At 43.5% G+C, this 24161-nt stretch overlaps 1 protein-coding gene across 4 annotated transcripts in view; it reads right to left on the reverse strand.

Annotated features, from left to right (window-relative positions):
- Positions 1 to 10254: 10254 nt before the first annotated feature.
- The window catches only part of PACSIN2 (protein kinase C and casein kinase substrate in neurons 2), a 113671-nt gene continuing 99764 nt past the window's right edge, over positions 10255 to 24161 (reverse strand). For 3 of the 4 annotated variants that reach the window (XM_026652274.1, XM_026652271.1, XM_026652272.1), the window contains 4 exons: positions 18482 to 18606; positions 17625 to 17741; positions 16486 to 16682; positions 10255 to 12060 (listed from right to left, as the gene is read on the reverse strand). In XM_026652274.1, the coding sequence (XP_026508059.1) occupies positions 11948 to 12060; positions 16486 to 16682; positions 17625 to 17741; positions 18482 to 18606 (552 nt within the window). In that variant the 3' untranslated portion in view covers positions 10255 to 11947. The remainder of the gene's footprint in view (positions 12061 to 16485; positions 16683 to 17624; positions 17742 to 18481; positions 18607 to 24161) is intronic. The other variant, XM_026652273.1, reaches the window with a different exon arrangement.

Below are 24161 nucleotides of genomic sequence, written 5' to 3' on the forward strand. Positions count from 1 at the left end.
TCTGTTTGCACTGTTGTGTTCATTAAAAGTTTGTATGTAGTAAGGGATGTTACCACGGTGTGGTGAGAGGACTCATGAGGTGTGGCGCATGGGGGCTCCACGGGGTGGTACCAGGGACTCCTAGGGGCCCTGCAGGCAGTGTGACACCAAGGCAGCTGTGCCACATGCGGAGGTACCCGAGCTAGAACGGGAGCAGCTGCGGTCCCAGGGCAGTTTCCCTCCACTCGAGGCTCTCAAGGGTCGGGCCATAGGAAACTGGGAGGGGATTTGGCATCCTGCTGCATAGGGGTGGTGAAGTCACGCCTGCACAATGTGGCGTTTTGCGTGCCAGAAGAATCTTCCCGGAAGATGGTGCTCAAAATGAACTGATCATCATTGAGACGGGGGCAGTGTTTTCCCCGGGAATTGAAATTAGGGGGAGGGGGATGTTCAAATTTATGGGTGGGGGGGGCAGGGCCAATGACGGGTGAGACTGTGAGGGTGAAGGTTGGCTGTATGGCACCATAGTAAAAACTGAAAAATGTTTCATGCCCTTTTACTAGTTTAACTCATATTTTAAAATCCTCACACAAATTAAAGTTGGCTACTCAATGCTTCTATGAAGCACTACATCTACATCCTTCTTGCTTTCTTGTTATAATTTTGCACAATTCTGTTAATGAACTTCTTGAATGCAATGCGTTCATCTTTGGTGGCTTCTCGTGTGTCTGGTACTTCCATTCCTTCAATTGATATGCTCATTAGTTCATTCACATGATCAAGCAGAAGGCGACTTCTTTCAGAACACAAAATTTTATTCAATGATGAAAAAGAACGCTCAACTGTAGCTGTTGTGACTGGGAGTAGCAAGAGATGAATTCCTACTTCTTTCATCCCAGGAAACATAGCACAAAGATTGGGTCGAGCCACTAGTGATGTTAAAAAAGAAGTTGAAGTCAAATCTTCGTTCATTCGTCCTATGATATTCCACTCTGTGTTCAAATTCTCAATTCTGTCCTGAGCACATGGCAGCCCCATTGCTGGTAGTGCCTCACTCCACTCAACTGTCGGTGTTTTATAGGACAGGGATCCGTAAAAGCTACGTAGAGGTTGAGTAGAATCTAGAAGTCGCTGTTGTAGATTTTAAAGAATCAAGTCTGTGTAATTTTTCAGTTGTCTTAACAAACACTTCTTGTCCTCTTCACTTAAGGATTCAATATAAATGCCTTCATTAGTCAACTTCTGGACTGAAGTCTTTGCTTCTTCCAGTACTTTTTCAATGGATAGCTCTCTGATTGATCTAAATGTAGCTTCTATTGCTGGACAAAGATCTCCTACTGTGGTAGCAGATGCCTGGATGGCATTGTTTAATGACCCAAGTGGTTTCAAGAGTAGACTTACAAGAGGGAGAATGGCAATAGTTTTCTCTGAACATAGTAGCAAAAGTGCCGGGACGTCGACGGCGCCTCGCTGCGCACCGAGGATGCGGTACCGGGTGCCGATTCGGAACGGCGCACCGGAGGCGCTTCGCTACGAAAACGCGGAGCCCGCGCGGTGTCAGCTCGACACGCCGGTGCCAGGGCCAATGCCAACTCCATTATGAGAGCTCGGAGTCAGATCTCACGCTCCTTTTTCGTCCGAGGCTTGAAGGAGCGGCAGATCTTACACTTGTCACTAACGTGAGACTCGCCCAGACAGCGAAGACACTGATTGTGTGGATCGCTTCTGGGCATGGAGTTGCGACAGGAGTCGCATGACTTGAAGCCTGGGCCATGGGGCATGCCCCGAGCCAGGCACTCGCGAAAGAAAGTTCAGCAAGGGAAGTTCAGTGAAACTGGATACCACTAAGCTAGAAACGCTGCAGCTAAGCTGAGGTGGAGCAAGTTCTGACTACCTTCACTGGCGGCAAGAAGGAACTGAGGGTGGGGGGAGCATGCAGCCCCTTTTATGGCAAGATATACAGGCACCACTCCAGAGGTCGCAGTGGTGCTCCTCCATTACGGATACTGCTAAGGGGAAAACTTCCGGTACCGGTGCATGTGGCGAGCACGCACACCTATAGTGGAATATACCTGAGCAATCACTCGAAGAAGAATGGCAATAGTCTTCTCTGAACATAGTAGCAAAAGTAATCCACCAGCCTCACTACTTAGATCCATCCTATCTTGGGAGATACTTTCCAAAGCCAGTAATAATGGCTGGAGTAATTTTAAGACAACAGCCAAGGATCGCTCATGAGAAAGCCAGCGGGTTTTCCCAGGTTGGACTAATTTGAACTTCAGTCCCAGTGTATCTTCTATATTTTCCAAGAAATTCAGTCTTTTTGGACTCTTGCTGAAAAAAGAATATAATGAAGACATTAAATTTATAGCTTTTTAAAATGTCCTTTCAAGACTCTGCAGCTCGTACTAGTGCTAGTTGGAGTAGATGGCCTCTGCAGTGTGTATAGCAGAGATTAGGGTTACACTTTTCTCCAGCTGCTCACTGTTTGCTGTGGCCACTGTTGTTCATAGTGCCATTGTTCACTCCATCACTCTGTTGCCAATGGCTCTGCACCGTCACCTTCTGCTGCCACCTGCCACTGTGACCTCTGGGAGTTGGTTTCTTGATGTTCCACTCAGCTGTCAGTGATTTCAGCTGAGCTCTCAGTGAGGGAACCTCGCTGCTAGTGCAGGCTGGGCCGTCTCTTCCACAGAAACACTGTCCCACAGCAGGTCTAAGCACTTAGACCTGATTATCAGTGATTTCAGCTGTAGTGTTCACTTAACAAAACAAAATACTATCTATGGAGCCTAATCAGCTCTGTATTTAAACAGTGGAGAGGGGAAGGTCAAATAGTACTTGTGACTCAGGCAGACCATCAAGCAAAACACCTGTCCCCATCCTCTCTCTTGATGCCCTCAATCAGCACAGGCCAAGTACAGTTCTACTGTCATTTATTCATACAATAAGAATAACAACATTTCATTACCCCCCACATTCAAGTGATTTGTAACCCAACCCCAGCTCTGTTTGCTGGATACCTAGATTGATTAGGTGTCAATGTAAATACAATTTGTTCCTGAAGCCTTTCCCCCCAGCCTTCAGCTCATCACTAGCTGTCAGGGAGAGCTCATTTAGACTTTGCTTACAAATCATAATTTGAAATTATTAGGTTGGCCAACATCACTGAAATGAATGCACTGACATGGTCATAAACAACAACAGCTGTATAAGAAAGCTAGTCTATGTTCATACTTTTCAAATCTATTATTCTTTTTCAGATACAGGTATTTTATCATACACTGTACAGTAATTCCTCACTATAAGTTGTCCCGGTTAACGTTTCGTTGCTGATCAATTAGGGAACATGCTCATTTAAAGTTGTGCAATGCTCCACTCTTACGTTGTTTGGCTGCCTGCTTTCTCCACAGCTGGCAGCCTCCCTACGCCCCCCCCTCTTCACAGCGCCTCCCACCCGCAGCAGACCCCACAGATCAGCGCCTTCCCCCCCCCTCCCCCCAGCCTGCAGCAATCAGCTGGCTTGCGGTGTTTGGGGGGGGAGGAGTGAGGACTCGGCGCGCAGGCTTCCCCTCCTTCCCCTGCCTCCCCAACACCACAAGCCAACTGATTGCCCTGGGCAGGAGGCAGGGGGGAGGGGAGGAGCCTGTGCACCGAGTCTTCGCTCCTCCCCCTTCCCTCCTGCCCTCTAAACACCGCAGGCCAGCTGATTACCCCAGGCATAAGGGAGGGGGGAGGAGCAAGGACTCGGCATGCAGGCTCCTCCTCCCTCCCGCCGGCGGCAATCAGCTGGCTTGCAGCGTTTAGAAGGGAGGGGAGGGAGGGGGGAGGAGCACAGGCGGGTTAAGGGTGGGGGCTTGGATGAAGGGGTGGCATGAGGGGGCCGAGGGTTGAGCCCCCCCCCCCTGCTGCTTGCAGAGTAGGGGAAGCTGCCACTGCACAACGTGCTTCTCCTAGCCTATGGCACCTTCAGCCTCCTTGCCTGCCTCATTGTCTCCAGTGCCAGTGGGCTGTGCCTGTGTGGGGTAAGGCGGGGGCACCTCCCAATTATAGTACTGTACTGTATGGCAAAAAAATTTCCCCTGGAACCTAACCCCCCCCCCCATTTACATTCATTTTTATGGGGAAATTGGATTCGCTTAACATCGTTTCACTTAAAGTCGCATTTTTCAGGAACATAACAATGTTAAGTGAGGAGTTACTGTACAGGGAAGATCTGATGGTGGGAGGAAACCCTCATGGGTTGCAATGTGGCCACTTTTAGGGCATTGGACCCCAACCTCTTCCAGATCAAGGATCTGTGACCCTTGACTAACATGGAACCTCTGCTGGATACCAAGAGTGAAAACCCCTTGGTGATGGAGAGTAATGCTTCTGATCTCGGGTCTGAGGCACATATGACCTAATCTCTGATTCCAAAGATGAGTCCCAGTCACTAAGCAGGGGGGCATGGTACCCCTCAGTGCCAAGGAACACTACCAAGACTCTGAAGACGATGGTAGCAAGGGAAGCATACTGGGCTTGCCTCTGAATAGCACTAGACAAGAAGAGGCAGGAGGGTCTGAAACTGCCCACAGTACTGGAAACTGATTTCTACCTGCAAGCAGGTCTAATGCAGACTGAGGGTTTGCAGTACCAGGTGAGATGTCCCATGTAGTGCTGGAGAGACCAGAACTAAGAGGCATAGGAGGTCTTGCATTGCAGCGTATGCCTCAGATATCACCGGTACCGAGAGTTTCCCTTGATGTTGCTGTTGTTGCATCAAAGCAGTCAGTAGGGCAGAATGCATTGGTACAACTGCAGTGGTCAGTCTCAATGGCCCAGGCACCAGTGCCAGAGTCGACAACCCTGCATGAGATACCATTGGCACTGAACTGCCTCTTTTCTTAGGATACTCTACGCTGCTTCCCAGCCTGTTTACTGGTTGATGGTATTGGGGTCCTTGATCTCTTGGGAGATGAGTCTTTTGAAGCACCATGCCAACATTGTTTCCTCAGTACTGGAGAAGTAGAGCAGCACCAAGACTCAGTAATGTCTGGAGGGGACTTCTGACTAAAATAGAAGTGCTCAGGGCCTGCCCTGAACAGGGAGGCTTTGGAGGTAGACACAGGGCTGCTTCCATCAGAAGGTGATGGAGCTTCATCTCCCTATCTTTTAGTTTGGGGATTAAAATCCCTACAGATCTGACACCTGTCCCAGAAATGACCCTCACTGAGGCACTTTTGACACAGAGAATGAGGGTCACTCACCAGCATGAATTTTCTGCATCCTATGCAAAACTGAAAGCTCAATGACAGAAGCATTCCCGAGTACCAGGTATTGGCACCTAGAACAAGTGGGAACTAATACTCCACTAACTACTGAAAACAACTAAGAAATTAAACTTACACTAAGCTAACTCTGAACAAGAGAAAAAACAATTTAACTGAAAGGGAAAACTTGCTGAAGCAAGCTAACGTGCTCTGACTGCCAAACATGGGCAGTAAGAAGAAAGTGACTGGGATCAGGGGAGACTCCTTCCTTTATACCATTGTGTAGCAGCACAGAGCAGCAGAAGATTCATGCACTGCCCCAATGGGAAAAATCTCCAACTCTGGTGCACTGGGTGCATACGCACCTGAGGTTGAATGGACATGTGCAATGACTGGAAGAAGAATCAAAATTTGCCATTGGGAAAACCAAAGTATTTAGTTTTGGGTTAGTTTGATTGTAATCTAAATGTTAGGGCTTTTTTATACTGACCCAGAATATTTGGTTTCAAGTCAGTTCAACATTAAACTGTACAATGGGATAATGATACTGACTGTCTTTTAAAGCATTTTGAGATCTATGGATGAAAAGTGCTATTGAAGAGATAGGTGTTGTTTTCCTATGGTGGTGTATTGCCTCAGGGGAGTTGTTGTTTGGCAGCTCATGCCCCCAGTCTTTCCAATGAGCTAAGCTTCCTGGCCAGACTACATTTTCCATGATGAAACATGGTCTCCTTCTGACCAACTTAGCTGCTGCATTATGGGAGATGTAGTCCAGTCAAGGAGCTTGGTCCATAGAAGAGAGTGGGGGCATCAAGTACCCAAACTACAACTCCCATCAGCCAATGCAGCACCATAAGGAGATGCAGTTTAATGTTGAACTGATCAGTTTTGGGTCAATTCAACACACTGAAGTTAAAATATCAAAATGTTTCATTTCAGTAGAAAATGTCAAAATGAGACATTTCATCATTTCTGAATCAAAATTTTTTAGAACTTTTCATTCCCTGAAAATTTTTGATATTTCTACTTTTTGTCCCAGTTTTGGTCAGAAACAAATGTCAAAATATCAGAATTTCCCATCTAACAGAAATTCTGATCTTTGTTCAGATGTATGTAGGATAAACTCTGTGTGCTGGCAGCATTTGTGCTCACAGAGAGAAGGCTGTGGAGTATCCTCCATGTTACAAAACAAAAGTATTTGGTGCAATCTCATCCATTCCAATGGCAAAATTTGCTCTTTAGAAGCAATTTTATGAGCCTTAGGGATAACTCATCTATCTTAGGTATTTCTATAGCCCCCATCACCATAGTATCTGAGCTCCTCACAATCTTTAATGCATTTATTAAATTTATTTATACTCAACATCCCCATGAGGTAAGGCAGTTCTATTATCTCCATTTCACAGATAAGGAACTGAAGTACTGAAGGCCAAATACAAATCTAATGAGTGGAAGTCTTTCCATATTTTTCATTAAAACTCCCATGCAATGGGATTTAGATCAGGCCTAGAGAGACTAAGGGTGCCTCAAAATATGGCCCTAAGTGACTTCCTCAAGGTCATACATGAAGTCTGTGGCAGAGCAGTTAATGGTACCTGGGTCTCCAGAGTCCGAGGTTAGGGCCCTAACCGCTGGACCATCCTTCCTCATCTCTAGCAGGAGTGAGATATTGATTCTGAGCCCAGAGATTATTTTTGAAAAGTTGATATAAAGGTCAGTTTAGCCATAGATCACCTACCCAGGCACCAGTTTTGAAGTTTCCGCTACTTTTTTATATTTGGATAAATCAGCTTTTTTAAAATTAAATTTCATAGTTGACATTGACAGTTGTTACTGAAGATGCCTAAGATTTGTTTGATTCAATTTAGTATACAGGTAATGTAGTTACATTCATAAACATAACACATGCAGAATGACATTCTTTTCTAACTATAATGTGCAATACTTCTAGGGTGACCAGACAGCAAGTGTGAAAAATTGGGATTGGGGATGGGAGGTAATAGGAGCCTATATAAGACAAAGCCCCAAATATCAGGACTGTCCCTATAAAATCAGGACATCTGGTCACCCAAAATACTTCCGATTAACACATGCACATGTCTTGATATGTTATAAGAAGTGTTGCCCTTTTGAAGGTATGTCAGTTAAAGAGATCTAGCTTAGTGTGCACTATTGGCCCTAAATAGGCAGGTGTGAAGGAGACCATTTTGGTTAGAGCAGGGAAGGGCAGGTGGGTCCACCTTGATGAGGATACACTTACCCAAAATTGCTTGCATTGGGGAAATGAAGGGCACAAAGACCACTGTTCAATCTTGTAAACCCCCCTGCAGCTGTTATTCCAGCTAACTACAGCATGCTAGTGGGTTAGGAGGTGCCTGCCACCACTCCCAACCCAAAGTCCAATTATTTGGGCATTGTGCAGGGAATGAGATAAATTATCATATTAATGATTAAATTATCACATAACTGCAAAATATGCATTATTCAAATGACTCAGTTACCAGTGTAGTAAAGCTATGAATACACATTATGCATATGCCTTAGCCATGGGCAAAGAGCAGCCTTATGTTTAGCATCATATAAGATTGAATAAAATAATCCATTCAGCCAGGCATCAATATGATCTTTCTTGCAGCCTTCATAGCAATAGTTACTGACCAAGCCAGCTCTCGTTGGAGTCTGTTTTTGAAGTTTTTTTGTTGAAGAATTTTTTGTTGAAGAATTGCCACTTTTAAGTCCGTTACTGAGTGTCCGGAGAGATTGAAATGTTCTCCTACTGGTTTTTGAATGTTACAATTCTTGATGTCTGATTTGTGTCCATTTATTCTTTTGCGTAGAGACTGTCCGATTTGGCCAATGTACATGGCAGAGGGGCATTGCTGGCACATGATGGCATATATCACATTGGTAGATGTGCAGGTGAACAAGCCCCTGATGGTGTGGCTGATGTGGTTAGGTCTTATGATGGTATCCCAGAAACTGCAGAACTGGAATTAATTTGCAAACTGGACGCCATCAAATTAGGCCTGAATAAAGACTGGGAGTGGATGGGTCACAACAAAAAGTAATTTTCCCTCCCTCGGTATTCACACCTTCTTGTCAACTGTTGAGAATAGGCCACTTCCACCTTAACTGAATTGGCTCGTTAGCACTGACCCTCCCACTTGGTAAGGCAACTCCCATCTTTTCATGTGCTATAATATATATTCTGCTTACTGTATTTTTCACTCCATGCATCTGATGAAGTGGGTTTTAGCCCACGAAAGCTTATGTCCAAATAAATTTGTTAGTCTCTAAGGTGCCACAAGGACTCCTCATTGTTTTTGCTGAATTTTAATATAATTCATTTAAAACATTTGGGGCTAAATTCTGTGCTGACTTATGATTGGTGCATCCCCATTAGATAGCCAAAAATTTAGTCCAGAGTCTATATTAGCAAAAACAAACTTGAGGGTCTAACAAACCCGGGTGAAGCAGAATAGAACAGGAAACAAGGATGTAAAGACTAAGAGTGAGATACACAAAAAATGGCAAAAATCCATCCTCCTGGATAAAGCTACTTGAGTCAGTAACACACATGAGGTGCTGCCAATTCAAGCATTGAGAAGTTCAAGAATGGACATGGAACTGAATCACTGAACTAAGGAAGGGGGGGGGGGGGGAGGAATTAAAGCCAGACAAAGGGAAAGACATCTTCCAGCCTACCCTTCCCATCACTTATCACCAGAGTCTTCATTCTAGACACTAGACATTTTAATCTAGTTATCCAAAAAACCCAAAGTGAAGCTAACGTGGTTTATACATAACAATAAGCACAGCATGCTTCCACCGCTGCATCCCCACTCCTGTTTATTGCCATTCATTGTAGTGTTACAATTTAAGGTCCTGAGTCTGAAAACTGTTTCACACAAGCAGACTTATGCCCAGATAGAACTCCACTGAAGTCAATGGGGCTCTGCATAAGCAGAGAGGATTAGTCACACACAACAGCTCACAGGATCAAGGCCTAAATTAGACTAAGCTTCTCAGGGACAGGACGTGTAATGTCTAGTTTGTCAGTAAAGCATCGTGCATGCTTGTGGTGCTGTATAATTATCAGTAACCTCTTGGACTTCAAGTATTTCAAATTTGCATCATTCCAGCAGCAACACTCACCACAATTGTTAGTCTTATTGATAATCTCAAGGAGTAAGGCCAGGAACTGAAGGCTTTATCCCAAGAGGTGCTGAACACTTGCACAGAGGCTGAATTCCCCTTTCACCACTGCCAGCAGCCCTTCCAGTTCTAGGTTTAGCCTGTGTATGAAAACCTGGAAAGCCAAGACAACTTATGCCTTAAGAATCTGCCAGCCTTTTTATCACACAGGGTGAGAATTTGCTAATTTGTATCCTACCTATCTAGTGTGTCAAGCTTAGTTTGCATGTTTTGTTTATTTACTAAGGTAATCTGCTTTGTTCTGTTTGCTATCCCTTTAGTCACTTGAAATCTACCTTTTGTAGTTAATAAACTTTTGTTTATTATTAAACTCAGTTTATGTAATATCTAATGGGGGGCAAGAAGTCGTGCACATCTCCCTTCACACTGAGGAAGAAGGCAGATTTTTATGAGCTTGCGCTGTGCAGATTTTTCTATATAGTGCAAGACAGTATTGTTTTGGGTTTCTCTCCCAAAAGGGGTGTGCACGTAAGTGCTGGGGCTGTAGACAGTGGTAGATAGAGTGAAGCAATAATTCACCCTCTCCTCTTCTTCTACAAATATGTTTCATTACAAGCTTTTGCCAATAGAGTTTAAATTTGGTGCCATGCTTCCTTCTTTACCAAGGAGACAGGCTTCTGTTCATATCATACACTAGTTTATGGATTTCACAGACTCAATGCAATTTTGGTTATTCATCTCAAGTTGCAGTGAAATGCATAGAATATTTGCTTCACAGCTAAATTTTCATTTTCCACTAGGAAGTAAGAGGTTCATTGTGTATATTTAAGAGATTAACAGATTTTATTAATTTTCTAAAATATTTTAGAATACAGAGACCAAGACCCCAAATTCTTGACAGTTTTTGTTAAGTCTTTATATTGTGAATGAGCAAATATGCCGGTAAATTTTTATGACAGACACATACATACATCCACTTCCTAAGCCTGTACATTTCAACTCATTAGAAATGTTGACTAAATATATCTCTATGATCTCAGAAAGCAAATGGTATAGCTAAAGAACACCTACATTGTTTTAATTACATGAAAATAGATTTCTTAATTTGATTACAGTGTAGCTTCCTAACGTAGCATTTTGACTCACCTGATAAGATTTAGATTATTTTTAAAGACAAAAACCTGCTAGAACATGTATAACCCAGCTTTTAAATGTCACAAATGTATACTGTTTGACACTGTTACATATGACTGAGTTGTAGCTGCAAACAAGATGTAGAAGACTTTACAGTGTTCTGCTACAATAATCCACATAGGGACTACTAAAGCTAGTTTATATTTGGATCCACAATTTACCAACCAATACAGATTTAGAGTATACTGTTGTATTTACTATATTTCTGAGAATCTGAATCACAGAATACTTGCTCTATGATACAGCACAACTAATAGGGAATAACAATGCAGATTTAAATATGCCTATAATTTAAGTTTTCAAGCAGAGTCTAAATCTAATCAACAGTCAGAAGGCTCGCAAAATTAACAGTAGACATGCTCTTTAAATTTTTTTGAATATCAAATTATATATACATATACACAACATAAAGAGCCTCTTAATAAAAAGCAATTTAGCCTATTTTACAGTCTCCTTTGCTTGAAAATTAGTCTTCATACATGTTTAACCTTCCAAATCACTGATAAAATCATTAATAATTTACAGAAGGGTAAATTGCTCAGCAAGAGTATGATTGAAATAGTTTTAAATATTCTATGTTATTTTTGCTTTTAGAATGCGATTTACGATTTGGGAAACTCACATTTAAACGTGAAAATGCATAAATAGCATTCACAATAGAAACCCAACCATAATATATGCAGATATATCTGCTACAAAACAATCTTCTGTAACAGACATTTATTAAATACAATACTTGTTTTACAACTTTAATCCATGATGACAGCATGGAAAGATTAACATTACAACATGGAAAGTTCTCATTCACTTGACTGGTGAATCAATCTGTCATAATTTAAGTATTTGAAAAATCCAAGCATAAAAAAAAAGGTGCTTGCCTACACAGGATTTAAATAAAAAAATACTGCATCTTTCGGACATTGCTAAGAACAAACAGAAAATCAATGACAATAGTCTTAAAAATTCAAGTTGAAAATTACTGAAGGTCACTTAAAATAATCGATTAAATGAAAATCAGGATAAACCAAACACCTAGTGTGGATTAGGCCACCAGAATAGAAAATGCAAAAAACATGGCAATACAGAATAGATAGGAAAGAAGCTAAAGAGGAATTTCCTTGTTGTACTATATTTTTCAACCTGACCCTTTTATTTTCCATTGTGTACAAGTTACAATTTTGTTTTCAAATTGCCAAATCTAGCTTTTGTCTCTAAATCACCACAAAGTCAATATCAATCCATCATTCCTTTGCATTAAAAGAAATATATACATTCTATACATCATTCAGTTCCCCTCATTGTGAGCAACATGTTCGGTACTGGCTTACGAAGTTATTATAGTACTTCCAGAATCACTTAATCCTTTGTCACTGGATTGCTTCTACATAGTTTGCTGGGTATAAGCCAACTTGTCCATTATCCAGACGTCCTTTGCACCAACCTTGCTCATCTTCATCCTCTGTTTTAGTTAGCTCATCCCCTGCAAAATAAATTTCACATCTGACAACCACCACCACTTTGATAATAACAGAAAGTAACGTAGTATAAACTCTATCCTAGATACCTACCCTTCTTCCTTCCCCACCCCCATCATAAATGCTTCCTAACTCTGCTCTTTACCATCACTTTGATTTTAGCAAAAAATATCCCATTTTATAAACATTCACATATGATATGAAGGGATCCAGTAAGCACTTTAAGATACTTGGATTATAGGAGTTCTATAGAAGTGAAGTATTATAATGCTGACATTTCAAAAAGTTAACACTTTGCTTTACCAAAATGAAAATACAATTTTAAGAATTACATAAATTAGTATTAACTCCCTACCTTTCTAGAGAGTATGGATGGAAAAGACTAATTTTGGGAAGCATAACTGCCTCTACCAAGTCAAAAAATGACTTTTTTTTACACTAATGAGATTTACAGCCATTTAATGTACACAATTTCCCCCCAATAAAAAATTGCTACAAAGGCATGTAGCAAAAAGCTACGAGATTTAGAAAAATGTGCCAAGAAATGTTCTCTCTTTAAAATATACTGGTAGGTTACTGGTATACCAACTGGATATATTGTGAAGAAAATAAATATCTTCCATCCTACGTTATTTTTTGTTACCTTCCCCTTTAAACATAAACATAATGGACATTGGGATTTAATTTCTGGTGTTGTGGTCCCAGCTTTACTGTTGGAAGTTTACTGTTTCAAATGCTCAGTAGAACACAAGTCTCACTCATTCTAATACTGTTGCACAAAACCTGTAATTCCTTATGGTAGCCATTCTATACCCCACCCCTCAGCTGCACTCTCACGCCCTGCTGGGCCCTGTCCACTGGACTGAGCCAGCAGCGCAGACAGGGCCGGTCCCGGTTGGGGATCGCTCTGGCTCCTTGGGAGTGGTGCGATCAGCCAGGATGGAGGGGAAGTGGGTCCTGCCTGGGCCGGGCTCCTTCAGGACCCACTTGCCTGGAAGGGCCCGACCAAGCCCCCTGCGCTGCCCCCCCACTGGCCAAGACTGGCTCGGCCTCTGCACCAGTCCCATGTGGCTTGGCCCTGGAGAGGCAGGTGGGGCCCTGCAGGTGGCGGACGGCAGAGGCCACTCGGAGCTGGAGCCACACTGGGAAACAGGGCAGACCCCTGGGACGTGACTCCCAAGAGCCTGTCTGTGCCCACCAGCCCTGCAGCCAGCAGCACTGCCCAGACCACATGGCAGAGCCTGGCTGCTGGGCAGTGAGCCCTCTACAGGCAAGCGGGACCTGCTGCCTTGGAGCCTCTCATACAGCAAGGCCTGGGCACTTGAATACCCTGGGAAAGGGGCCAGACCTGGCTGAATGGATGGATCCGTAATGGGCCCCTTCCGAGTGTAAACTCAGGACTGATGTAAATGATATACTAAACTATAACATGGATTGTGTATAATATGGACTTATTTAAACGTCTTTCCTATATAGATATTTAAATGTCTACAAACAGGTTGTCTAGGTCTCTTTTAATGTAGGTAAGTACTATCCACATTTTAAGGATTATTTTCTACTGAGAACAGTCGGGCTAAATAGTTTAACCAAAGTCACACAGCTAGGAATAGAACCCAGAATGCCTGACTCCAAGGTAACCACTACATCCCAGTACATAAACATTGCTTCATTTTGCTGTAGACAGACTCTACTGTGCTAATCCCTTGGAATATAGCACCTATCACTTGTCTGACATATTACTTGCTGTATTCCAAAGGGATTAGCACATCTCCATGGTGGCTAGGTAAGCAGGAGGAGAGCAGAAGTTGCCACAATCCACTGTGGATGAATAGCAATTTTTGGCTCCCATTGATTCCAGAGAGGAATAAATAGGAGCTTGGTCTGTCTTGTTACTGCTGTTCCCCTATCTGGACAGGGTTTAAAGCAAACCAGAACACTACTCACCTTTTTGGTAGCCCCAATTTGTTTAAAAATATTGAGATACGATTATTGTGATCAGAGAGAGCATTTTACTACAGATAAATGGAAAAATGGGACAAAATGAAACATTGGTTTACCAAAGGTAAATTGTGCCAGACTAACCTGATACCTACCTTTGAAAATATATCTAGCCTTTTAGACAAGAGAAATGCAGTAGATATAATCTGGACCTCAGTAAAACTTTTAATATGGAACAACATGGTAAATTATTAAACTGGAGAAGAATGGGATTAATACAAGCACTGTAAAGTGGATAAAACAATGGTTAAAGAAGAGATGACAATGGGTTGCGCGGAAAACAGAACTGTCAGGCTGGAGGAAAGTTGCTAGTGGAGTGCCTCCAGCAGTGACCTTGGGACTGATGTCATTTAGTATTTTCATTAAGGACTTTGGCACAAAAAGTAGGTGTGCTTAAGAAATCCACTGATGAGACAAATTTAGGAGCCACTGTCTATATAGATGTGCAAGGTCATGCACTTAGGATTAATAACAAGAATTCCTGCTGTAAGCTGGGGGCTCATTTGGAAATGCCACAAGAGAAGACCTGGGTGAATTAGCTAATTGAAGTATGACTATGAGCCACCAATGTCATGTGGCTGTGAAAAAGACAACTGCGATCTTAGGGTGTCTCAAGTGAGATATTTCCAGTAGAGAATGGCGAAGTATTAATGCCATTGTACAAGAACCTCATCTGGTCACCCATGTTCAGGAAAGATGAATTCAAATTGGAACAGGTGCAGAGAAGACCTACAAGAATGGATAAGGGGAATGGAGAACCTATGTTATGAGATGAGCCTAGCGAAAAAAAAGATTAAAAAGGAATACAACTGCTCTCTATACATAAATCAGGGAAATTAGAAAAATTAGAAAAAACAGAAGCTTCCCAAATTTTTAACTTCATCTCATTCCTCCCATTTGTAACCTAATGCACTAAGTGAGCCATCAAAGAATGAATAAAGGGCCACACGCAGGCACCGAGGGAGGAAGCAGACACTGAGGTAACGGGAACAAAGATGGCCAAATCTCATTTTTGCAAGCTGTGATTCTGCACCTTTTTTAGAAGTTGCTCACAAGTCAACAGCTATCATCTCAGGAATTCTGACTGAGCTGATTGTAAAAATGCAGGTCTGGATGCACCACCAGCTGTTGGTTTTTACAGCCTGAACTAGTAGCTCTGATACAGTTTCAACCTGCCACCACCGAAGGCTACTGCTCTTAGGTTCTTCCTGTAGTGTTTCAAGCTCTCCACTCCTGGGCTGAACAAATGAGAAATCACCTTGCCAGGCTAGCACAGCTGCAGGAAATACCAGAAAAGAACCCCAGCCAGAGTCAGCGGCACCTCCAGCTTGCACCCATCTGCTTAAAGTGCTGCACTGTTAACCAAAGCAAGTGAGCAATTTGTATGACTGTGTGTTGGGATGAAAGTGGACCAGAGCATGTCTCCCACACTGCAGTTCCCTGCAAGTTCAGCTACATTCTCCAGCCTTCCTTTTGTTGCTGGGATGGGCTCATGGCTCAGGAGAGGACAGCAGTACTCCAGCAAGCAGGTGAGATATCTGGAGAGAGTATACCCAAGGGATGACCTCAGAGGATAGAGCAGTGGTTCTCAAACTTCATTGCACTGCAACCCCCTTCTGACAACAAAAATTAGTACACGACCCCATGGAGGGCTGAAGCTGAAGCCAGAGGGCTTCAGCCTTGGGTGGCTGAACCCGAAGTCTGAGCCCCACTGCCAAGGACAGAAGCCATTGGGCTTTGGCTTCAGCCCTGCATAATGGGCCTTTGGCTTCAGCAAGTCTAGCACCGGCCCTGGCAACCCCATTAAAAGGGGGTTATGATGCACTTTGGGGTTATAACACAGTTTGAGAACCGCTGGGATAGAGGGTGACAGAGGAGGAGGAAGGTGGGGGAAATTAAATTTTTAACCTAAAAATGTGCACAGTGGGGAAGCAGGAGGGAAAAAGGGTACTTCTGGTTAAAGCTGTTAAAAAAGAAAGAGCGAGCTTTTTCTCCCCTCAAAACTTGATGATTCACACTCATCTTGTGATACTTTTTTTTTTTTTTTTGCGAAGTCTTGTGATTTTTGATCTTCCAGGGTTGGCGATACTAGGGAAACAAAGTAGTAGCAGCCGTCACCACCCCAATGAAGAAGAGATAATCAGTTTCACTTCGAGAAAGCTTCCTTCCCGGCAGCTAGTGCTCCCTGCACCTGCAAGGTATGAAGAAGCACTGCTAACACTTCTAGGACAAAGATGTTTGTTGACAGAAGGATGGATCATTTGCAGATAAACCCTCTACTGTAATGCGAGACTCAGTTTAGAGCTGAAGTGTTTGTTGGTAAAAATCCCAGTTCTCACAGTACCCAAAAGAGGTGAGAAAGCCATATTCTTCTGGTACTTCCTCATGTTTCCCCTTCTGACAAACATTTTAAGTGACTGAAGTAAACTTACCAGCCTTAAAGCTGAGTTCATCATGCTCTTGGCCCTCATAGTCATACAGTGCTCGTACTCTCACCTCCATGGCAGGGGAGGCATCTTCATCAAATGGGTTTGTGTCTCCATTTGCATCAGTGGAAGAAAACGGATTGCTAGACTCTTCATCAGACCATTCTGTAGGGTAGCTTTGGTTTTTCTCAGAGCTGCTAACACTAAAAGCAATTTAAAATTGTAGTTTACTCTAAAACATTAACTGAGATTACATACATCAACACCATAATACTAGTCTTATCTAGTTAAGTATAAACTTAATGGTTTATACTTTAGCGCTAATGTTTCAAAATTTTGTATTTCTAGGGTAGTGTTTCTTAACATGTTTAGGCTGGTGACTTTATTTAAAGTCAAAATTTTTTGCAACCTCCTTATATTTACTATAAAAGAGTAAAAACTGATAAGTCTATATTATTTGTTTGTTGAGAGAGACAGAGAACACTTGACTTTGAAAGATAAGGGTGTGCAGAGGTAGTGAGGAAGCAAGATTTTCTTTGCTTTAGATTTAAAATTTTCAGTGCCTCTCAAGCACATAATTGCTTTTTGTGACCTCCCACGGGTCACAATGCACCAGTTGAGAAACACTGTTCTAGAGCAATACTTTTAGAGCAAGTAGTTTGTTTATAGTTAAAGAAAAGGCAACTGTTGAGAGTGCACATGACATTCATATAATAATAGGACACACCAGGACTGGTACAATGAAACAGGTAATTGAGAAAGTATTAAATGGAGAGAAAGTCTTAAAAGTGGACTCGTCCAGTGAGTGCACACACAGCAGCAAAGCTCCAGCAGTAGTTTCACAGCAGATTGTCAGAGTTCACATATTTTAGAACAGTTAAATGAGAACAAAAAGCAACTGGTAAATTGTGTTACCAACTGCCAATAACCTCAGTATAGTTTCAAACCAGAGGAGATTAAGGCAACATACACAATCTCTGTTAGAAAAAGAAAAGTTAGGTTTACAATGTTGCTTATATGACTTCTCATAAGAACTGCCATGCATAATACGGTGCCTTTGTAGAAACCCAAAATTGGAAACCTAGAGAAATAGGATAGAGAAAGAGCAAGTGTGAAAACAATTTAAAAAACGTTCTTTCACCAACTTTTTGATTTTATTGTCCTCCTTTTCACTGACAGTACTCCCCGTATCATCTTCGTCTTCAAAGGGATTGTAACTTGATTGTAATGACTGCACTGTATTACTCGGGACACTAAGATGGCTATTTGGGAGAGAAAAAGCATTAAGGTGACCCTATCTGCTCATGGATTCAAATGTATATGTAATTAGTGTCACACTAAAAAATGAGCTACCCAGCAGTTACCCTGCTCCAGTCAAGCACATTGCTTGGGTCCCTTAGAACAGTACAGGGGCCCTCAAAAGCACTACACATAAATATTATACACTTAAGTATAATACTTTTTTCTCTCTAAGTTGTGAAGGATTTGCAAAGGACTTAAAAATCTCCAGCTTTATCAGAAAGCTCAGTAGATCCCTCAGCGTAATTTGACTATTATAGTAATGAGCTGTCAAAGCAGACAATATATCTATTTAATATAGTCATTTAGAACTGACTGAACACATTTTTTACTTAAATTCACAAAAAGCCACCTAAGAGAAAGTTCAATTTCAGTTGAAGTTTGGTTTCTTCCAATTCCAGGCTGAAGGACAGATAAAAATATGCTGAACACCACAAAAACAAGATAAAACCAAAGTATTCAATGCGCTTGCAGGCACACAACCCTTTCAAAAAGCTGAAATTTAAGTACTTTTCTGTTTGTTTCCTATCCACAGAAATATTGCAAACCACTAAGTCCTGTTCTGAGACAACAGAACCATATTCCCTTTACCTAGGTGAGTAGTGAAATTTCTGACCTGTATCCACCTAATGTACTTCAAGATACCATTCTTTCCTATTATTCTGTCAGCCTTTGTCTCTCACGGACATAAAAAAAGTTCTACCTGCTATGCTTGGTATGCTGCGAAGCCTGATCTCCTGTCTGGTTGACACCAGTTAGAGTCACTCCATCTGAAGCCTTCTTCTTCTCTCTTCTACTGAGAGTACGATTGAAATCTGCAGACCACTCCTGCAAAATGAATGCAAAAGAAGCTATTGAGAGTTTAAGCTAATCAGCAGCATAATATTTAATGTTGAAATTCAGTTATACTAAGGCAGTTCATCAGTTGTGTATGCAATGAGAACAAAAGACTTTAAATGTTTCAACTTTATCTTTAGATCTGTTCTCTTCTTTCCCTTGTCATCCACTCAGAGGGATCTATGCATCCCTGCTGGAGTCCTGAGGACACCCATACTTCACCCAGCCTCTTAAACCATGTCCAGCACTATGAAAGCCACTCAGTATTTAACAGCTTTAACCTGAGATTGTCACTTGAACTAAGACCAGGCGAGAGGCGGTTGGTGCAACTGATAATCATAGTTATATATAAGTAAGTTATAGTTTCTGTTCACTTAGTTGTTTTTGGAATATTTTGTTCGGCATACAAATATTGATCCTATATAAAACTGTTAGTATTGGGGGCTCTCCAACCACTTAGCAGAAATCTCAGATTGTGAATAGGAAGTGAGGCAGTCACTGGAAAAAAAGGATTTAAAATATTTTTAGCTGTCTTAATGTGATGTGATATTACAGCTGGAAACAAGGAGGACCCAGCAAACTCTCTTCAGAGCACTAGTGGTTTACAGACCAATAGAAAACTGCTAACATAAGAACACCCATATTGGGTCAGACCAAAGGTCCATCTAGCCCAGTATCCTGTCTTCTGACAGTGGCCAATACCAGGTGCCCCAGAGGGAATGAACAGAGCAGGTAAGCATCAAGTGATCTGTCCTGTCACCCATTTCCAGCTTCTAGCGAACAGAGCCTAGGGACACCATCCCTGCCCATCCTGGCTAATAGCCATTGATGGACCGATCCTCCACGAACTTATCTAGTTCATTTTTGAACCTTATTATATACTCCTGAGGGAATTCTGTGCCAAAAAAAATAAACATTCTGCAACAAAAAATTAACTATTCTGCCTACAATATTTTAAAATTCTGCATATTTTATTTGGCAAAATAAAACAATATAATCACACCATTTTCAATTATTTGCTGACAAGTATTTTGAAATAAATTACCAAAATAATTGAAAATGGTGTGATTATATTGTTATTGTGTTTGTGTTATTTTGACAATTAAAATATGCAGAACTTTAAGTTTTTTGGTGCAGAATTCCCTCAAGAGTACCAGGTGCAATCTGGGTGCAGGCAGCTTGGTGGGGATATGGATGCAGGGGGGGAACCTGGATGCACAGGGGCTTGGTGCAGGGGGAATAGGACTCTGCAGGGAAGTCCAGATGAAGGTGGTTAGGATTCCGGGGGGGGGAGGGGGGGGAACAGGGTGCAGCTGGTTGGGGCTCAGTGGGGTGGGTGTCCAGGTGGGGGTGGGCTCCTGATGCAGGGGGCAAAGCTTGGCAGGGTGGGTTTTGGGGGGCTCCTGATATGGAGGGGTGTGTGTCCAGGTGCGTGGGTAGGGGGAGGGGTCACTGTACAGGGAGCTGCTTCCCCGTCCGCCCAACCAGCATGCATCCGGATCGTCCTGTACCCAACCCCGCCCCGCTGAGCCTCCCCTCCCCTAAGCCCCGAGCTTCCTGCAGCCAGGGGAAGTTTCTGGGGCTTGAACTGACCCAGCCCCGGCTGCTCCATGCAGGGAAGGGGGAATGGGTACTCGTCTCCATCTTCCCCCTACCCCCCCACAGCTGGGACTAACGTCCCTGGGTGGCCAGGGCATCCCCAGACCCCCCCCTCCCCTCAGTGATTTACCTCTCCCCCCAGCTACCTGAACAAACGGGTCTGCACTGGTGCAGGGACTCTTTGCTTCCCCACAGAAACCATTTTCTGCAAGGAAGCAAATGGAATCTGCGGGGGGGGGGGGGGGGGGGGATTTTTCTGCTGCGCCACAGTTGCGCAGAATTTCCCAGGACTACGTTATAGTCTGGTGTACATATTTTTCTTTTCCAATACCCTATATTTTTGACATCTTTTTTGACGGTTTTATAGTAGACCTAATCCTTGTTTAATTTCTCCCCCCTCACCTTGTCTGTTTCTAGTTCTAAGAAACAGTTATAAAGCCCAGAGGTGGCAGAAGGGAAGAGAGTAGTCCCCCACAGGGGAAATATTGTGGAGATTTCTGCCCCTGCATAAACTCGCCTGGAGAGGTTGATGTGAGTAGGACATGGGGGGTGGAGCAACAGCTATGGGGTCCAAGATCAGGACCTAGAGAGGCCCGAACAGCTGTGGTGGGGACTCGGATCAGGCCAGGAAGCAGGATCCAGAAGGCTGAACAGCAGCCATGAGGCCCAGAATTGGGCTGGGGAGCAGAGAATGAAACCCAGAGGGACTGGAATGGGCCAGGAAGCAGGTAGGAACCCCCCCAGGATCCTCCTTCCCAGCACAATCCTCCTCCCTCCTCCACAATTTTCAGTACCTCCCCTTCCTCTCTCCCCATTCACAGGGAACATCTACTCCAAACCCCCACAATGAAGAAGGGAGGGAAATTCACTGTGCCTTATCAAAACATGGTAGTGTATCAACTGAGAGGCATAAAGGAAAACCTTTAACTTTGATAAATAAACAAAATAAGGATTAGGAAGGTGGCAGCAGAATACCTTTTTAAATTCTCTCTCTAAAAAGTGAGAGCACCAAAATTCTCTTATAGTCAAGCTTATGGATCTGTAAGGAAACAGCCATTGAAGGATCCATTGCTTATGTGAATAAATACAGCTGTTCTGCACAAATAGCATAAGGATTAAAGCTTTGTCCTGGATATCAGCAAGGAAATTAAGAGTAAAGTGAACTACTGGCAATATCAGAAGCAATATGCTGGTTTAATTTTTGTGCCAACTGAAGTCTTACATTCTATCTCCCTGTCTCTAAAAATGCCAAACTCTCCCATGATGACTGCGTCCATCTGCCACTAGTCTAAAATTAAGGGAGAAACCACAAAAACAGATTCTACAGGTAGTACACAGAGTGCTCTTCCACTGCTACAATACATAGCTTTCAAGATTTCAGTTTAAAAGATAAGCAGCATGTCAAGAATGATCTGTGGAAAAGTCAACTTGTTAAACAAGTAAACTATTTTAGAAGTGACCTATTACACTGAAATGCAGAATCACCACATTTCATGCAAGTCCTTAAGGTACAACTCCCTAATTTAATATATTTGAGCTATTGCTGCTAAAACCCATTATTTTATATCTAGAAAAAAATCAGTAAGACTAAAGTTTGATCATGGAACTCCATGATTTTTGTGTGTTTAAGTATTTATGTCTCGATATCTTGGAGCGTTTAAAGGCAAATGAGTAGGCAGACAGACAGGCATGAGTGAAGAGTTGAACACAATAGACAGCTGCAAAGTCAATCCTGAATTGCATGTTAATTCAAAGCAGGAACTGAGTGACAACACTACAGCAATACAAAGAACAAAATGGACAGACTAGGGAAAACCTTGAATTCGCAAGGCATTCTATGTTTTCTTCTACATCCCCCACACCTTTGGGTAAAATAAAACAGTTACCCACCTTTTCGTAACTGTTGTTCTTCAAGATTTGCTCATGTCCATTCCATTATAGGGGTGTGCACGCCCACGTTCGTGGTCGGAGATTTTTGCCTTAGCGGTATCCGTAGGGCCGGCTGTGGAACCCTCTGGAGGGCTGCGCTATATCAGGCCCTGCTGGCCCTGCGCCCTCTCAGTTCCTTCTTGTCGACAACTCCGGCAGAGGGGCAGGAGGACGGGTAATGGAATGGACATTAGCAACACATCTCGAAGAACAACAGTTACAAAAAGGTGAGTAGCCATTGTTTCTTCTTTGAGTGCTTGCTCATGTCGATTCCATTGTAGGTGACTCACAAACAGAATTCTCTGAGGTGGGCTCGGAGTTCACAGTCTTGCAGATTGGAGCACTGCTCTGCCAAAGCCAGCGTCATCTTGAGCTTGCTGGGTCAGCGCATAATTCGATGAGAACGTGTGGACGGACGACCAGGTTGCAGCCTGACAAATTTCTTGGATCGGCACCTGAGTGAGGAAGGCCGCCGATGATGCCTGCGCCCTAGTCGAGTGAGCCGTCACGATCGCCAGCGGGGGCACCTTCGCCAGCTCATAACAGTAGCGGATGCAGGCCATGATCCAAGACGAGATTCTCTGGACAGACACTGGGCAACCCTTCAGCCTGTCTTCAACACAAACAACCAACTGTGTTGCCCTATGGAACGGCTTGGTTCTATCTATGTAGAAGGCCAGCACCCATTTGACATCCAGGGTATGCAGCCTTGGGCAGAAAAGCTGGGTGCAGACGCAACTGGACCTGGTCCTTATAGAAGGCCGTATAAGGCGTCTCTGATGTGAGCACCCTGATCTCGGACACCCTATAGGTCGAAGTTATAGCGACCAAGATGATGACCTTCCAGGAGAGAAGCAGGAGGGAGCAGGAAGCCAAAGGTTTGAAGAGGAGGACCCATGAGGCTTGACAGCACAAGATTCAGGTCCCAAGGGGGAACCGGGTCCAGGCGCTCCAGACCTTTCAGGAACCGCGCCGTCATGAGATGGGCGAAGAGCGACCTGCCTTGAAATGGAGGGTGGAACACCGAAATGGCCGCCAGGTGTACCCTGACCAAAGATAGCAACAGGCCCTGGATCTTAAGGTGCAGCTCGTAGTCCAGGATCTCCTGCAGCAGGCCTCTTCAGCGCAAATGTGTCGATCCGAGACCCAACACGTGCACCGCTTCCACTTCGCCATGTAGGTAGCCATGGTGGAGTGTTTCCTGCTGCCCAGGAGGCCCTGTTGGACACCAGCAGAGCACTCCAGTTCGTCCATACTTAGCCATGCAGTAGACAATCTGTCAAGTGCAGCGTCGCCAGGTTCGGATGCAGCAGATTGTCATGGTTCTGGGACAGCAGATCCAGCTAAGAGGCAGCTGCAGCTGGGTGGCTGCCAAAAGACTCAGCAGCATGCCGAACCAATGTTGACGAGGCCACGCTGGGGCTATGAGGGTAAGAGTTGCTTTGTCTTGCTTCACCTTTAGCAGGGCTTAAAACCCAGAGACCCTGCCTGGGGCAAAATCCCTGTTGTCCTGTCCCCCTGGGACACTATCTAACTAAACCCTTAACAGCTACTTAATAACTAAATAACAAATGATTGAACTATTTACAGCTATTTACACAAGGCTGAGATATGAGGAAAAAATCTGACAGTTTGCAAAGCAAGTCACTCCAACTGACCACCACGGGCAGTAAGAAGGAACGGAGAAGGTGTAGGGCCGGCGAAACCTGATATATCACAGCATGAGTGCAATACTCCAGAAGGCACCACAGCCAGCCCTACAAATACCGCTAAGGCAAAAGTCTCTGATGACCGTGCACGTGGGCCCATGCACACCCACGATGGAATCAACATGAGCAAGAACTCAAAGAAGAAGCTAGAGTTGGGTTTGTTGTACAAAAAGGAAAAGAACTCAAATAGGCATTCAAATGAAGTGAAGTTTTAAAAATGAATCTGAAAGCGCTACATGCTGGTATTACCATTGGATTACACCAACGGTAGTCAATAGGTGGTCTGGACGACAAATCCAGACCCCCCAG

This window comes from Terrapene carolina, unplaced genomic scaffold, assembly GCF_002925995.2.
Source record: "Terrapene carolina triunguis isolate 2854851 unplaced genomic scaffold, T_m_triunguis-2.0 Scaffold112, whole genome shotgun sequence".
Taxonomy (NCBI): Eukaryota; Metazoa; Chordata; order Testudines; family Emydidae; genus Terrapene; species Terrapene triunguis.